A 17085-nucleotide genomic window follows, 5' to 3' on the forward strand; every position below is an offset into this window, starting at 1 on the left:
CCATTTAAATTACCATAACACTATTCTCATAATTAATGTCTTATTACACAGTTGACATCAAGAAAAGTTATTTCATAGATGGTCAGGAGTTAGGCACAAACCTTGTGTTTGAAGTGCTGTAAACTATTTCCATTGTTCTTGTTTGTAGGTGACGAAGGAGGGACTTGGTACATTGATCTTAAGAACAAAGCTGGGAGTGCAGGAATTGGAGAACCACCTGTGAAAGTAGATGTGGTTATGAGCATGTCTAGTGGTGACTTTGTGAAAATGTTTTCAGGTGAGTAACAAAAGGTTTTTACCAAAGTTGAGCCAGTTTTATTACTGTTTAGAATTATTCAGATGACTAATTGATAATTTAGATATTTCTCTCGTTATATGTTCTCATAACCAGATGAATCTTAGGCTTTTGGTAGCACAAGTGAAAAAATATTCCCTTGATCTCTCTCCATCCCTTCTCTTGTTCTGGTCTGAAAATATAAAGCATGGTGCATCTTCATGTCACTGAAATCTTAACAGCTAGTTCAGACACTCTTGACTTTCCTTACCAACTTTTAAGATGTTTGACAAAGGACTCTATAGGTCCATTGATCTTTCTACAGGGTCCCCTCCAGGCCCAGATCACCTCTCTAAAATTTTACATGCTTACAGTGTGTGAGTATAATGCGTCAACAAAGTTCACAAAATTAGTTTTGTTCCAATGCACTGATATCAAATGCACACTCCAGCGCTTGTTTTTAAGTGGTATTAAGTGATTAAAAAGTAGTTTCTATTAAGTGTTTGTAGTCTAAAACTAAACTTTAGCTAACGATGAATAATTGAGATCAATTTTAACTACAGAGGTTGGTAGCAAAATAAGTTAGTGCATTTGTGTCTCCGACCCCTGGAGACTTGAGTTCAAAATACTCAGCTCAAGTAAGACTGCTATTCTTAATCTAGTCCTTGTTCGGTCATATAACAAAGCCACAATGTTCTGCTGCACTCTGGCATTGTTAGCAGGCCCAGAATAGGGCTAACAGGAAGCGTATTGGTGAGAAGGAACTGAAAATACTTTTGGAAAGGAAAAATTTCTCCACAGGTTTTTAAAATTGTATTTGGATGCTGTATTATATGACACTTTTCCCAGTTTTGTTACTCCTTGAAATAACTATTAACATTCATAAATATTCAAAAGAGACAGAGTCAAAATCAGAAATTCATCACATACAAAACTGTACATCAGTCAAAGTCCACAAACAATCACCATAGACTTGTTGGCTCAAAAAGGGGAGTGTCTCTTAAGCCCTGATTCATCAGTCCATTCCTGTTCAGTGAAACACTTCAGCACATACTTAAGTTTTTATAGTTTCTGAGAATTAGTAGAGTCTTTTAGTGATATGTTGTCCTCAGCCACATCTATACTACTTTTCATTTTCCTGATAACATTTTATTCCCTTTTTTTAGGTAAACTAAAGCCAACCATGGCCTTCATGTCAGGAAAACTGAAAATTAAAGGTAACATGGCCTTAGCAATGAAGTTGGAAAAAATGATGACTCAGTTCAGCTCCAAACTGTGATGGGAAGGCTTATTGTGTGGAACATTGTCCTTTAATAAAAATGTAACACTGTTTGTTGTTTAAAACACTAACCCTGTCCTTTTTTGGATGTATTATGAAAAATATGGAATTGACCTGATGAAATGTGGAATTGCTAGAGGAAGAATAACTTGCCATTATTCTAATTAGGACAACAGATCCATCATATGGCATCACGTTCAGGTCTCTTCTTCCTCTCCACTGGGGTCTTGCACTCTGTGTGGGTCTGGAGGGTATTTCCATTTCTTCTTTAGGCTCCTCCTTGACTTTGAGACTTCCATGTCCCAATCATCGTTTTCCTAATGGAGGCTTATACTGGATTTTCGTCAAGCTACTCAGTTGCACTGTGGAGCAGTAAAATAGAGTGAAGGTGACCGCAGGTGTTTTCTTTCTTCAAGGGCTATAAACTCTGTCTCCTGTGCTGGAGGAGATTGGAATCAGTTAACCATAATAGCCTTGCAGGGCTATATGATTAGTAGTCTAACAATTTAAAATTATTTACCCTTTTTTTTCTTGTGCGCTCAATATAAAAATCTGAATTGCTGTTTTGAGGGTGTACCTTTTTATGTTTTAAAGAAATTTTCTATACTAAACCTTTTACTGTGGAAACTGATTTCTGCTAAAGAGTTCTAAAACTTCTAAGCCAAACTCAGGAACTCTTAGTAAAAGTATACTAATAAAAAAAATAAACTATAAGCTTTTGTGGCTAGGTGCCTAAATAATTCAGTCAAATAGCAATGTTTTTTACAGATAATATTTTCAACATAAGTGATTTGTTGCTGGAAACTATTCCTGCCAAGTTGTACTCAAATTAATTGAAATAAACAGCAGTATTTTCTATCAGAGTGCATGAGCAAACATGTCTAGAAGTGCCAAATAAGGAACAAAATTGTTTATTTTGAATATCTTGCTATTATAATTAAAAGAAATAAAGGTATTGACAGAATTCTGATCTTCAAGGAAAAATTGCCTTCATGAAAGAACTTTATTAACAAAGAACACTTTGTTACAATAAAAATATTAAGTGCATTCTGAAATTTCCTGATAGAAGAAAATATTTCACAAATCTCAACTGAACACACATGTTCATGGAGCGTGTTTCTAACCCCTTTCATACAAACTTGCAGAAAGTTGAACAGAGCAATGAGCCCAAGCTATGGGAGCAAGATTTCTTACTTGTATTTCTTCTCCATCAACCCCATGTCCTTAAAATTTCTACCTTATGAGGCCATAACCCTAGGGGAAGTGTTGTAAGCAAGACATGGAAAGTCATTCTTTGCTGATTAGGCCTCAACTGGCTTATTGTGTCCTGTTCTGGGAGCCACATTTAGGAAAGATGTGGACAAATTGGAGATACTCCAGAGAAGAGCAACAGAAATGATTAAAGGTTTAGAAAACATGACCTGTGAGGGAAGATTGAAAAAGTTGAGTTTGTTTAGTTTGGAGAAGAGAAGTCAGAAGGGATATGATAACAATTTTCAAGTACATAAAGGGTTGTTACCAGGAGGAGAGAGAAAAATTGTTCTCCTTAACCTCTGAGGATAGGACAAGAAGCAATGGACCTTAATTTACAGCAAAGGGGGTTTAGGTTGGACATTAAAAAAACTTCCTAACTGTTGGGTGGTTAAGCACTGGAATAAATTGCCTAGGGAGGTTGTGGAATCTTTGTCACTGGAGATTTTTAAGAGCAGGTTAGACAAACACCTGTCAGGGACAGTTTAGATAATACTTAGTCCTGTCAAGTGTGCAGCAGACTGGACTAGATGACCTCTCAGGGTTCTTCCAGTCCCTGGAAGATTCTGTGGTACCATAAGCAAACTAGGGAAATGGGATCTAGATGAAATTACTATAAGGTAGGCGCACAACTACTTGACAGACTGTACTCAAGAAGAGTTATCAATGATTTGCTGTCAAAATAGGAGGTTGTATCTAATGCTGGTCCCAGTCCTGAGTCCAGTACTATTCACTATTTTAAAAAATGACTTGGATAATGGAGTGGAGAATATGCTTATAAAATTTGCAGATGACATCAAGCTGGGAGGGGTTGCAAGCACTTTGGAAGACAGGATTAGAATTAAAAATGACTCACAAACCTGGAGAATTGGTCTGAATTCAGCAGGAGAAAATTCAGTAAAGCAGTGGTTCTCAACTTATTACACATTGTGGAGTGTCCAGCTTCCTGTCCCAGACCCCTGCCGTGCGGCTGCCTGCCCTGGACTCTGCAGGGCTGGCTGGCAGCCCCGGACTCCAGGGGGTGGGCCAGCTGCTCCAATCCCAGACCTCACCGCATGGGGCAGGCAGCCATGCAGCTGCCCCGGATTCCAGAGTTTGCAGGGCGAGCCGACTGACCCGCAGCTTGCATGGCTGGGCAGCGGCAGCCCTGGATCCTGCCATGTGGAGTGGGCTAGCTGCACTGGCTCCCTGCCATGCGGCTGCCCTGGGGTTGGCTGGCAGCCCCAGACCCCGCCACGCAGGGCTGAATAGGAGCCTCTAAGCCCAGACTCCCATCGTGTGGGGAGAGCTGGCAGCCATGCCCCAGCCGTGCTGCGTGACAGGGCAACCCGGACCCCTCTCCATCGGGCAGCCAGAAAGCTGGTGGGTCCCTAGCCTGTGGGCTGCCCTTTAGCACACAGCTCAGCTGGGCCGCAGCTATGCACTGAGAACCACTGCAGTAAAGACAAGCGTAAAGTACTTCACTTAGGAAGGAAAAATCAAATGCACAACTATAAAATGGGGAATAACTGGCTAGATCAGGGATAGGCAACCTATGGCATGTGTGCCAAAGGTGGCACGTGAGCTAATTTTCAGTGGTACTTGCACTGCCTGGGTCCTGGCCACTGGTCCGGGAGGGCGCTGCATTTTAATTTAATCTTAAATTAAGCTTCTTAAACTTTTTAAAAACCTCATTCACTTTACATACAACAATTATTTAGTTATATATTATAGACTTATAGAAAGAGACCTAAAAACATTGAAATGTATTACTGGCATGCGAATCCTTAAATGAGAGTGAATAAATGAGGACTCGGCACACCACTTCTGAAAGATTGCTGACTCCTGGGCTAGATGGTAGTACTGCTGAAAAGGATGTGGGGGTTATAGTGTATCATAAATTGAATATGAGTCAACAATGTGATACAGCTGCAGCAAAAAAGGTTAATATGATTCTGGGGTGCATAAAGAGGGGTGCAGTATGTAACTAAAAGAGGTAATATCTCATTCTACTTTGCACTGCTGAGGTCTCAGCTGGAGTATTGTGTCCAGTTCTGGGTGCCACACTTTAGGAAAGATAAGGACAAATCGGGGAGAGTCCAGAGGAGAGCAACAAAAATGATAAAAAGGTTTAGAAAACCTGACCTATGAGGAAAGGTTAAAAAAATTGGGCATGTTTATTCTTGAGAAAAGAAGACTAAGGGCTGTTATAAAAAAGATGCTGATCAATTTTTCTCCATGTCCATTGAAGGAAGGATGAGAAGTAATGGGCTTAATCTGCAATAAGGGAGATCTAGGTTAAATATTAAGAAAAACTTTCTAACTATAAGAATATTTAAGTCCTTAGGCTTCAAAGGGAGTTGATGGAATCCCTGCTGTTTGAGGTTTGTAAGACCAGGTTAGAGAAACAGGTGTTGGAGATGATTTAGGTGGGGGGCTGGACTAGATAACATCTCAAAGTCCCTTTCTGCCCTACATTTCTATTATTCTGCATTACACAAGTTATGTTAAAAGAATATTATGAATGCCAAGTCAAGCACTCAGGAAATGCCACCATTAGTTGCTGGTGCAACCTCACCTGGATCCTCTAGTGTGTATGCATTATGATCTAGTAAAATTACATGATCACAAACTATTTTTTATACGGGACCCCTGCCTCGTTCAGTGCATAGGATGGACAGTGTTTTGAGGATGAATCTGGGCTGTATAGTGAAGGGGGCGGTTGTCAGTAGGACCACTGCCACATTTGTTGCAGATCCTGGAAGCTGTGTAGTGGATGGTTGCAGGAAGAAAAAGGATGCTCATGTGGTTAAGAAAGTTGAAGGAAACCCCTGGAGAAATTGGATTCAGCCTCTGCCACAGAGTTCCTGTGTGGTGGTAGACAAGTCACTTTAAACCAAACTGTTAACAGGTGGCTCCTGCTTGTTCGTCCCTCATTTTCTGGATGCCCAGGGTACGTCTACACTACGAGATTATTCCGATTTTACATAAACTGGTTTTGTAAAACAGATTGTATAAAGTCGAGTGCACGCGGCCACACTAAGCACATTAATTCGGCAGTGTGTGTCCATCGTCCGAGGCTAGCGTTGATTTCTGGAGTGTTGCACTGTGGGCAGCTATTCCGTAGCTATCCCATAGTTCCCGCAGTCTCCCCTGCCCATTGAAATTCTGGGTTGAGATCCCAGTGCCTGATGGAGTAAAAATCATTGTCGCGGGTGGTTCTGGGTAAATGTCGTCAGTTATTCCTTCCTCCGGGAAAGCAACGGCAGACAATCATTTCGCACCCTTTTTCCCTGGATTGCCCTGGGAGACGCCATAGCACGGCAACCATGGAGCCCATTCAGCTTTTTTTTTACTGTCACCGTATATCTACTGGATGTTGCTAACAGATGCGGTACTGCAGCGCTACACAGCAGCATTCATTTGCCTTTGCATGATAGCAGGGACGGTTATCTGTCGTTCTGTACCGTCTGCTGCTGTCATGGGTGCCCCTGGCTGAGGTTGGCTGGGGGTGCAAAGACAAAAATGGGAATGACTCCCTAAATCAATCCTTCCTTTATGGTATCTAAAAATAGAGTCAGTCCTGCCTAGAATATGGGGCAAGTGTACTAGAGAACCAGTGTACCAGAGAACCAGAGAGCACAGCCACTCCATGTCAGATCCCGCAGAAATGATGAGCTGCATGCCATTCACGGGGGGTGCCCCTGCAACAACCCCACTCGTTGCTTCCCTCCTCCCCCAACCTCCCTGGGCTACCGTGGCAGTGTCCCCCCCATTTGTGTGATGAAGTAATAAAGAATGCAGGACTAAGAAACACTGACTTGTTAGTGAGATAAAATGAGAGGGAGGCAGCCTCCAGCTGCTATTATAGTCCAGGCAGGACATTAAGCAGTGTGGAGGAGAGGAGCTCAGCATACCGCTGCTATGATAGTCCAGGCAGTACAGAATCTTTTCTTTACACTTGAAAGGGAGGGGGCTGATGGAGCTCAGTCCCCAGTTGCTATGATGAGGACGGTTACCAGCCATTCTGTACCATCTACTGGGACTGACTGGGAATCATTCCTATTTTTACCCAGGCTCCCCTGGCCGGCCTCACCTGAGGCCAGCCAGGAGCACTCGGGCTCATGACGAGGACGGCTATCAGTCCTTCTGCACTGTACCGTCTGCCACCAGGGAGGGGTGGAGAGAGGATACTACTGTTTACTGCTTCAGCACCGTGTATACCAGCAGCATGCAGTATACATAGGGTGACATAAAAAAGTCAAGAAACGATTTTTCCCCTTTTCTATCACGGAGGAGGATGGGGGGTAAATTGACGAGATAGACCCTGAACCACCCCGGACAATGTGTTTGACCCTACAGGCATTGGGAGCTCAGCCAAGAATGAAAATGATTTTTGGAGACCGTGGGGACTAGGGGATAGCTGGAGTCCTTGGTACCCCCTCCCTCCCTCCATGAGTGTCCATTTGATTCTTTGGCTTTCCGTTACGCATGTCACACAGCATTGTGCTGTGGACTCTGTATCATAGCCTGGAGATTTTTTTGCTTTGGCATTTCGTCTTCTGTAATGGAGCTCTGATAGAACAGATTTGTCTCCCCATACAGCGGTCAGATCCAGTATCTCCTGCACGGTCCATGCTCGAGCTCTTTTTGGATTTGGGACTGCATCGCCGCCCGTGCTGATCAGAGCTCCACGCTGGGCAAACAGGAAATGCAATTCAAAAGTTCGCGGGGCTTTTCCTGTCTACCTGGCCCTGCATCTGAGTTCAGATTGCTGTCCAGTGCGGTCACAGTGGAGCACTGTGGGATACCGCCCGGAGGCCAATACCATTGATTTGCGGCCACACTAACTCTAATCCGATATGGTAATACCGATTTTAGCGCTACTCCTCTCGTTGGGGAGGAGTACAGAAACCGATTTAAAGAGCCCTTTATATCGATATAAAGGGCCTCATTGTGTGGACAGGTACAGCGTTAAATCGGTTTAATGCTGCTAAAATCAGTTTAAACACGTAGTGTAGACCAGGCCCCAGCGTGAGACCCTGGGGTCTTATTTGTGAGTGTTCAACATTTGTGCACCTGCAGTTGCAATCCATGGGAGCTGTGCTTTGAACATAAGAAGTGCAATATAATGCTAAGTGCTGTGAAAAATCACATCCAAGGCATCGCAAATTGTACCCCCAACATAAGAATGTGTTATATTCTTTGTGGCTCAGTTCCCATCCGTAAAATTGGGATGATACTACCTCACTTCGCAGGGTATTGTGAAAACCATGTGTGTAAAGCACTTAAATACTCTAATTTCAAGCACCGTAAAAATGTCCACGAGGAAATAAATAACTAATAAAGAGAAGGGTTTGAATAGTGTTCAGTGCATGGGGCTTAGGGCCACATATTGAACAATGAAGAGAAAATATGTTAAACAGCTGCTCAAGTGAGCACTGATTATCTTTTGCACTAAATGAGGAAGAGGTCCTGTGGGAAAAAAATTATCCAATTATATAAAGACTGTCATAATGCACAGGCACTGAATTAAGGTTGAACAGATTATCATAATTCTGGCACTTCCTAATCTTTGAATGCTTGATTTTTTATTTATTTTTTGTATCATTAATGCTCTTTTAATGTGTGTGTGATTTTCTAGGTTTTTTTTTAAAAAGCAAACTGAAAAACAGTAATTGCTTTGTATGGGATCATATTGACACCCAAGGGCTGGAGCCTTCATATCCTCAGCCCAGAGCTCTGCCACTTGAGTTAGCAGAGCACCCAAAAGCAGTAGTAGGTTGTCCTGCATCTGGACCAGCCGCTAGAGGCAGAAGGGGAATGAGGCATACCCTTTGCTAGTGGGTTTCAGTTTTTTGCTGACAGCAAAGGAATATTGATATTCAGAAATCACAGGTTCTATCCTAGGCTTGAGGGGAGTGTGCTCTAGTGGTTTCAGATCCTTCTGAGCCTGTCCTGTCATACGTCCCCTGCCTCCTCATTCATTCTCAGTCTCCTGCCAGGCTCCTTGTCCCAGTCTGCTCCCTCTGCCTTGCCCCCCATGTTGGCCCTTGTATTCTCTGCAATTGCCTCCGACTGTTTTCTCCTCCACAGTGCCTGGGCCCAGCAGAGGGAGCAAAGGAGATACAGCTTCCCTGTTTTTAATTCCACTGTCTGGCACCACAATGGTCCCTGGGAGCAGGATTTTCCAGGGAATTGGAGCAAGCTCCATACAAAAGGAATCTTTGCAGAAGCTAACTGCCAAACCCTAAGAAGTTTTCACTGAGCATTTGTAAACCATGATTTATTTTTTTGTAGATGAATGAGTTGGCCAGATTTGGGTGCTTTTTCATGGGAGCAGCCAAAGGCATTTCCCAGTTACAAAGTTCAAGTCCCTGCTCCGAAGCATGAAGGTACTAGAGCTTCTCAGTGAGATGGTTGTAAGGATTTTTTAAAATATGGATAAAATATGTTTTGCCCTCTTCTCATTCTCAGAAATGACTGAACCATTCGTGCTGAAGCTTTTGAAAATAATTCAGCCTAAGGCTGATACCTGGCATGGAAAACTTCAGGCCAAATGGGTAAAGTTTGTCAAAGTTTAGAAGCCTCCGAGAACAGGATTTTATAACGCAAAATGTTGGGCAATGTAAACTAAAGGTGGTTCTACCAGCTCTGCATAGAATAAAATGTTGATATTTTATAAAATTAACTAAATACAAAAAAAATCATCCCCCCCCCTTTTTGTATGGTAATAAAAAACTCCAGACCTATTCGTTCTTTGTTCAATGCCTGGAGAGAGCCCTTAGATGTATACTTTCCTATGGTTTCACATTTTTAATACATTTAGAGCAGACCTCTTTAAGCCTTTTTTTAAAAAAGTGAATACATTTATTTTCAAATAAGCTGTGAAATAAACCTCTTCAGAGAGATTATCTCTGCTGTGAGCAATGATAGATTTTCATGAAAGCTTTTTGTAACTTTCTTATGCATGTGGTGTTTGTGTGTTCTGACCTTTTATGTTTGTTTCAGACAGAATAGCTTTGACGTTTTGAGATGTAGCAGAACTCGATAGAAGTACATGTACAAACTCCCAGTGCGATGTGCATTTCAGTTAGTCCAGCAAATGTCATGATATCCTTAGTGCAGGATTAAATACATCTTGTTTTTGTTTGTTTTACCTTTTCAGCAGGATTTTTCTTTTCCTGCAGGATAAAAGCCTGATTAACAGGTTATAAAATGAAAGAGCACATGGCAAAGTGAGCTTGTTCAAAAGTCACTAATCTTCAGACTATCATCATGGCATACTATTGTATATTGACCAAGAAACTCTGCTCCTCAGGAACAATGGAAGTCCATAGGTACAAAAGACTCTTTTGAATCATGGCTCTCGTCGGTGAGGCCTGGGGACTGCTCCCAAATGAGAGCTAGTCAATATTTTCAACAACATTTCTATCTTTGATTGATACATTTAAAAAAATCTAAATTTTCAACCACGTTGACTATGCCTTGTGCTATTTTCCACTCAGATATCTCTCACCTCTTCAGCATGACTTTCTCGCATGGCAAGCAAATCTAAAATAAGCGATTTAACTAAATAAGAATCTGGAATGGAAGGGGAAAAAATAATACCATTAATGTTATCCTGATCTATATTTCTATCAGGTGCTCCCAGTATGGTGCTGTTTATTATAAAAACCTGCATATAAGAATTCTTGAAGCGCTTTGATCTTGCGTTTTCTGCTTGTTAGCAGCAGGTGTCACTGCTAGCTAATTACTACTATTGTACATGAGTGGCTTATTTATCCTCTAATTTTTTGGCTCTGCTAGGGTACATTTTATATCTTGGTTACAAGGTATGAGGAAAATGCACACTTTACCAAACCTTCCCTGTTTTTAAAGTTACTGATTGACAAGGTTAACATGCACCCAAGGTGACTGGGCAACTTCACTGGCTAGAATAAATTTGCACATGCAACTTGGTAGATGGGGATTGTCAGTGTTAGAAATGTGTAGCATTATTGTTACACTTGTTACAGGCAGGACTAGCCCACAAAATTTTGGCACCTGAGGCGGGGAGCTCAGATAACGACCCCATGCCCTGTTGCTTGGGCCAAAACTTTGAAAGGTTTCAATTCTGCCTTCTTCCTGTTCTATTCCTCTCATGGTACTGCTCTGCTACCTGCCCCAGTAAAGGAGAACTAACAACGTAAAATGCCTTGTTCAAAAACTTTAAGTAACACTGAACTTTCAGACGCCTGAATAGCAAATGTAACTTTTCTTGTCTGCATAGTAAACACTGGCATTTTTATCTGTTTGAATAATCAAAGTGGTGCTTTCTGTGCCTTCTTGGTTGCAAAGATTTGAACTGCTTCCTGAAGGTCCACAGTCTGGGCCAGCTCATGCTCTATTGAGATGGTTGTAAGGCCGACCAGCCTCTCCTGTGTCATTGTGGAGCGTAGGTGTGTTTTTATTAACTTCAGCTTGGAGAATCTGTGTTCTCCACTGGCAACTGTTACAGGAAGTGTTAGAAGTATGCGCAGAGCAAAAAAGCATTTGGAAAGAGGGTAGTCATCTTATTTGTGCACATATATTCCAGAACAGCCTTTGGAGTTGATCCTGCTGAAATGTAACTTGAAAGGGCTTTCAGTTCATCACCTAAATCACTCACATCAATATCACGCATGTCATAATGTGTCAACAGTGTCTCTAGTGTCCTGCATTGCTGGTGTAGGTCTTCTTCAGGTATAGAGAGGAGTTTTGAAATATCAGACAACATCCCAAATACACTGCTGTGTTCCTTGAGCTGCATGAAACATTCTTCAACTGACTGTATTGCGCAATCTAGCACCTGGTTAAAGAACCAACTTTGAATTGTTGTTTGGGGTCTCTTATGGAATTATCCCGTGCCTCATAATCAAAATGTCTTGTTCGGTGACTCTTGTATTCTTGAATGGGTGGGAAAATAGCTGCAGTCTGAAGTTCCTGTGCCAACTTCTGTGCACTCTTCAGAACGTTTTGAAATCTTTCATCTGACCAGTAAGACTGTAGGTATGACTTTGCTTTGTCCAGTTGTTCCATTGCTCCAGATATATCAAGGTCAACACCTTGGAGTCTCTTGCTTACAACATTTATTTCAAACAGTATGTCATGCCACAACACTAAGTAACACAGAAATTTGAAGTTATGTATGTTTCTGGTGATTCCATTTCCCTCTGCGAGTGTTCTCTCACAAACAGTTCCTGTCAGAGCATTATCCTCCATAATGGTAACTATAGCATCTTCTATCTTCCAAATTCCAAATCTTCCAAATTTGATGTTTAATAGGCTTTATTGCCTCCACTCGACTTTCCCATTGTGTGACACTCAGTGGTTTCAGTGTCAGAGGGGATGTTCCCAGATGTTGCTTCAAAATTTGCCATCGAGGAGTTAATGCAGAGAAAAATACATAAATGCTTTGAATTACATTAAAAAATTCAGCAGCCTCACTAGAAGCTGATGCTGCATCACTGACCACCAAGTTCAATGAATGATAATGGCATGGGACAAAAAGAGCTTGAGGGTTTAACTTTTGGATCTGTGTCTGCACTCCTCTGTTCTTTCCTCTCATGTTGGCACCATTATTGTAGCCCTGACCTCTCATGTCAGCTATCACAATTCCCGTATCTTCCAGCTTTTTAAGAAGCACATTTGTCATACCAGCTCCTGTAGTATCATCAATGTCAATAAATTGTAGAAAATGCTCTCTAACAATCACTGTTACAGGGACATTTTCACTAGGTTCTGTTGTTGTTACAAAACACACCATTAAAGTCATTTGTTCCTTATGGCTGATGTCAGGTGTGCTGTCCAGAATAACAGAGTAATATCTTGCTGACTTCAGATCCGCCACAATCTTCAGTTTGTGTTTTGTTGCCAGTAACTGTATGATCTCATTTTGAATTGTTTTTCCAAGGTAGTGGTGTGTATACTCTTGGGGGGGTGACTCTTCTTAGATGTTCCTGGAGTACAGCATCAAACTCAGCCATCAGCTCCACAATTTTAAGGAAGTTTCCATTGTTTGGCACGTACAGCTGATCTGAAGTGCCACGGAGTGCTAGGTTTTGAGTAGCAAGCATTCTCACAATGGCAATGAGCCTTTCCAGAACATTTTGACAGTAAAGAGACTCTGATGCAATCTTCTCTTGATGCTGATCATCTATGGTAGCCTTTAACCTTAGTCTCATCTCAAGCTCTGTCCACCTATGGAATGCTCTCTGGTGTTTTGCTGCCTTCTCATGGCATGCCAGATTTCTAGCCAGATTTTTCCAGTCCTTTGTTCCTGTAGAACCCAATATGGCTAGAACATTAGACTGGAAGAGTTTGCAACAAAAACAGTGTGCAACATTCTGGGTTTTTGAGTACATAAGCCATGGCCTCTCCATTTTGTCACCATTGGGGATTTCACGTCAGTAATGTGTTGGAAGGAAACTTCTATTTTCATTGTCTTTGGGAAACATGACTTTTTCACTTGCTGTGGCCCATGCAATACAGGGAAGTCCCTCAGACTAACGCTCAAGTGGGTTCACAGTCCTGGATCATCTAGATTTAAAGAACTAAACTCAGCAGCAGCTGTTTCTTGTACCTCCACCACACTCTTCTCTGATCTACACTTTTCTTCAGGAATGTGCAGGTGTCATAAACAGTTAAGGGTTAATGTCTCTTTCACATCTAAAGGGTTAACAAACAGTGAACCTGGAACACCTGACCAGAGGACCAATCGGGAGACAAGATACTTTCAAATCTCAGTGGAGGGAAGTCTTTGTTTGTGTGTTCTTTCTTTGTCTGTGTTCTCTCTGGGTTCTGAGGGGGACCAGACATGTAAGCAGATTCCTCCAATCTTTCTGAAAAAAATCTCTTTTGTTCTAATTTTAGTAAGTACCAGGAAAAAAGGCGAGTTTAGTCTTTTGATTGTTTTCTGTATTTGCAAATGTGTATTTGCTGGAAGTAATTTAAATTGTATTTTTGCTGGGGGGAGGCTTCTCTCTAGAGTCTATAAGCTGAAAGACCCTGTAATATACCATCTTGAATTTACAGAGATGATCTTTACTCTTTCTTTCTTTTATTAAAAGTTTTCTTTTTAAAAGACCTGATTGATTTTCCCCTTGTTAAGGCTCAAAGGAAATTGAGTCGGTACTCACCAGGGAATTGGTGGGAGAGAGGAGGGGTGGAGGTGGAATTCCTCTGTGTTTTAAAATTCAAGGAGTTTGAATCACAGTGATCTTCCAGTATCAGAGGGGTAGCCGTGTTAGTCTGGATCTGTAAAAGCAGCAAAGAATCCTGTGGCACCTTATAGACTAACAGACGTTTTGGAGCATGAGCTTTCGTGGGTGAATACCCACTTCTTCAGATGCTCCAAAACGTCTGTTAGTCTATAAGGTGCCACAGGATTCTTTGCTGCTTTTAGTGATCTTCCAGGGTAACCCAGGGAGGGGAAGCCTGGGAGAGGCAATGGTGGGGGAAAGGGTTTACTTTCCTTGTGTCAAGATCCAGGGGATCTGGGTCTTGGGGTCTCCAGGGAAGGTTTTGGGGGGACCAGAGTGTACCAGGCACTGTAAGTCCTGGTTGGTGGCAGCCTATTAGATCTAAGCTGGTAATTAAGCTTAGAAGAGTTCATGCTGGTACCCCATCTTTTGGACTCTAAGGTTCAGATTAGGGATTTATACCATGACAGCACGGTTACATCCATTTGAGATGGAGGTATGGATGCTGCAGTAGCTGCCAGGTCACCTGCACTCTGACTAACTGGACGATCAGGCATCTCCTCACCACTCACATCCTCACTGGGACCAGAAGGCTCACCATGAACATTTGTGTCTGTATTTCAGGAGAGCTCCTTCCTGCTTGCTTTCTTTTTCTGAATGCTGCCCCAAAGGGGCATTTTCTTCTTTCACTCATGACTGCTGTTCTGTGCCAGCTATAGTGGCTCTCAACACTCAATTGAAGGGGACAAATAAGCAGGCTGGTAGCAGAGCCTGAGTGATATCAGCATCTTAAGGGCCTAACTGGCTCCTGCTATTTCAGTTGACTGCCTGTTCTCCTTAAATGGGTTCAGGGAAGCAGCAGGAAACAGGAAGCTCCTGGAGAAACTGGTGTGAATGAGTCCAGGATCCTGGGAGTGCTAGAGACGTACATAAGAAGCTCCTCCTCCTCTCTCTCCCTGCAGCTCCTTCTGCTTTCTGTTATTCCCTCTCACCTTTTCTCCTGCCTGCCTGCTATGTCTCTTGTACCCTCCTTCCTCCAGCTCAGCACTCCACCATCTCTGTACATCTAGAGCAGAGAGAATACATATGCACCAGCAGCAGACACAATTTTCTACACGCTGGGTCCTAGTGGTGCCTCCCCAAAGTATGGCACCTGAGGTGGCCACCTCAGTTCGCCGCATGGTAAGGCCAGGCCTGGTTACAGGAGCTGTGCAAAGTAAATGCAGTAGTTACTCCTCTACCCTTCCCCACTCAGTAACTCCACAGTAACCCGTTCAGCTCACTGTCACCGTATGTCTCCTGGATGCTGCTGGCAGACGCGGTACTGCAGTGCTACACAGCAGCATCCCCTTACCTTGTCTTGCAGATGGGAGAAGGTGCAATATGACTGCTAATCGTTGTCGTCGTCCCGTGGGTGCTCCTAGCCGACCTCGGTTCGGTCGGTCGGTCGGGGCCACCTGGGCAGAAATGAGTGCTCCTGGCCGGCCTCGGTGAGGTTAGTTGGGGCGCCTGGACAAAAATCGGCATGACTCTAGGTCATTCTCTCTAAGTTTCATCTAATGGAGATTCAGTCCTGCCTGGAATATCATGCCAGTTGGAGGCTTCTGCCTCAGGCTGCTTTCTCAGTCGGCAGCACTGCACATTCGCACCTACCCAGCCTACTCCTTACTCCCATGGCTCATGAAGCCTGGACAGTAGTAAGGAGCAGTACATAGGCTGAGCAAGTGCATAATGGTGATAGAATGTGCCTTTGGACATTTAAAAGCTCGCTGACGCAGTTTACTGACTCAGTTAGACCTCAGCGAAACCAATATTCCCATTGTTATTACTGGTTGCTGTGTGCTCCACAATATCTGTGAGAGTAACGGGGAGACATTTATGACAGGGTGGGAGGTTGAGGCAAATCGCCTGACTGCTGATCACATGCAGCCAGACACCAGGGCAGTTAGAAGAGCACAGCAGGGTGTGCTGTGCATCAGAGAAGCTTTGAAAACCAATTTCATGAGTGGCCAGGCTACGGTGTGAAAGTTCTGTTTGTTTCTTCTTGATGAAAACCCGCCCCCTTGGTTCACTCTACTTCTCTGTAAGCCAACCACCCTCCCCTCCCCACTTTGATCTCCACTTGCAGAGGCAATAAAGTCATTGTTGTTTCAAATTCATGCATTCTTTATTAATTTGTCACACAAATGGTGGGATAACTGCCAAGGTAGCCCAGGAGGGATGCGGGAGGAGAGAAGCACAGGGGTGGGGTAGTTGTAGGAGCACTCCCTAGAATGGCATGCAGCTCATTATAGAAGCAGCAGGTCTGGGTCTCTGACCTGGAGCGACCGTTTGCCTTTCTGGTTCTTTGGTAGGCTTGCCTGAGCTCCTTAAGTTTTGCACGACACTGCTGCGGGTCCCTGTTATAACCTCTGTCCTTCATACCCTTGGAGATTTTTTCAAATATTTTGGCATTTTGTCTTTTCGAACGGAGTTCGGATAGCACGGATTCGTCTCCCCATACAGCGATCAGATGCAGTACCTCCTGTTCGGTCCACGCTGGAGTTCTTTGCAATTCTGGGACTCTATGGTCACCTGCGCTGATCAGCTCACCACGCTGGCTAAACAGGAAATGAAATTCAAAAGTTCACTGGGCTTTTCCTGTCTACCTGGCCAGTGCATCTGAGTTGAGAGTGCTGTCCAGAGTGGTCACAATGGAGCATTCTGGGATATCTCCTGGAGGCCAATACCATCAAATTGCATCCACACTACTCCAAATTTCACTGAGCAGGGTTGATTTCAGCACTAATCCCGTCATCAGGGAGGAGTGCAGAAATTGATTTTAAGAGCCTTTTAAGTCAACAAAAATGGCTTTGTCCTGTGGATAGGTGCAGGGTTAAATCAATCTAACGCTGCTAAATTCGACCTAAACTTGTAGTGTAGACCAGGTCTTAGTTAATAAATCTTTAGTTAGTTTAGTAAAGGATTGTCTACAACATTGTCTTTGGTGTAAGGTTCTGAGTATTCATTGATCTGAGTACGTGACTGTCCCCCTGGGGCTAGAAGTCCTAGTGTATGATGATTTTGGTTTTAATAACCTG

At 43.1% G+C, this 17085-nt stretch overlaps 1 protein-coding gene and 1 long non-coding RNA gene across 2 annotated transcripts in view; both read left to right on the forward strand.

Annotated features, from left to right (window-relative positions):
• HSDL2 (hydroxysteroid dehydrogenase like 2) overlaps positions 1 to 2517 on the forward strand; it is a 28052-nt gene extending 25535 nt beyond the window's left edge. Inside the window, exons 10-11 of the mRNA XM_050943129.1 lie at positions 149 to 277; positions 1441 to 2517. Of these exons, the coding sequence (XP_050799086.1) occupies positions 149 to 277; positions 1441 to 1553 (242 nt within the window). The 3' untranslated portion in view covers positions 1554 to 2517. The remainder of the gene's footprint in view (positions 1 to 148; positions 278 to 1440) is intronic.
• Positions 2518 to 6509: 3992 nt separating this feature from the next.
• Positions 6510 to 9716, forward strand: LOC127046354 (uncharacterized). Its single transcript, XR_007773008.1, has 2 exons — positions 6510 to 9178; positions 9261 to 9716. It is a non-coding gene; the product is annotated as an uncharacterized LOC127046354 (long non-coding RNA).
• Positions 9717 to 17085: the final 7369 nt, after the last annotated feature.

The sequence above is a fragment of the Gopherus flavomarginatus genome, chromosome 3 (assembly GCF_025201925.1).
Source record: "Gopherus flavomarginatus isolate rGopFla2 chromosome 3, rGopFla2.mat.asm, whole genome shotgun sequence".
NCBI lineage: Eukaryota > Metazoa > Chordata > Testudines > Testudinidae > Gopherus > Gopherus flavomarginatus.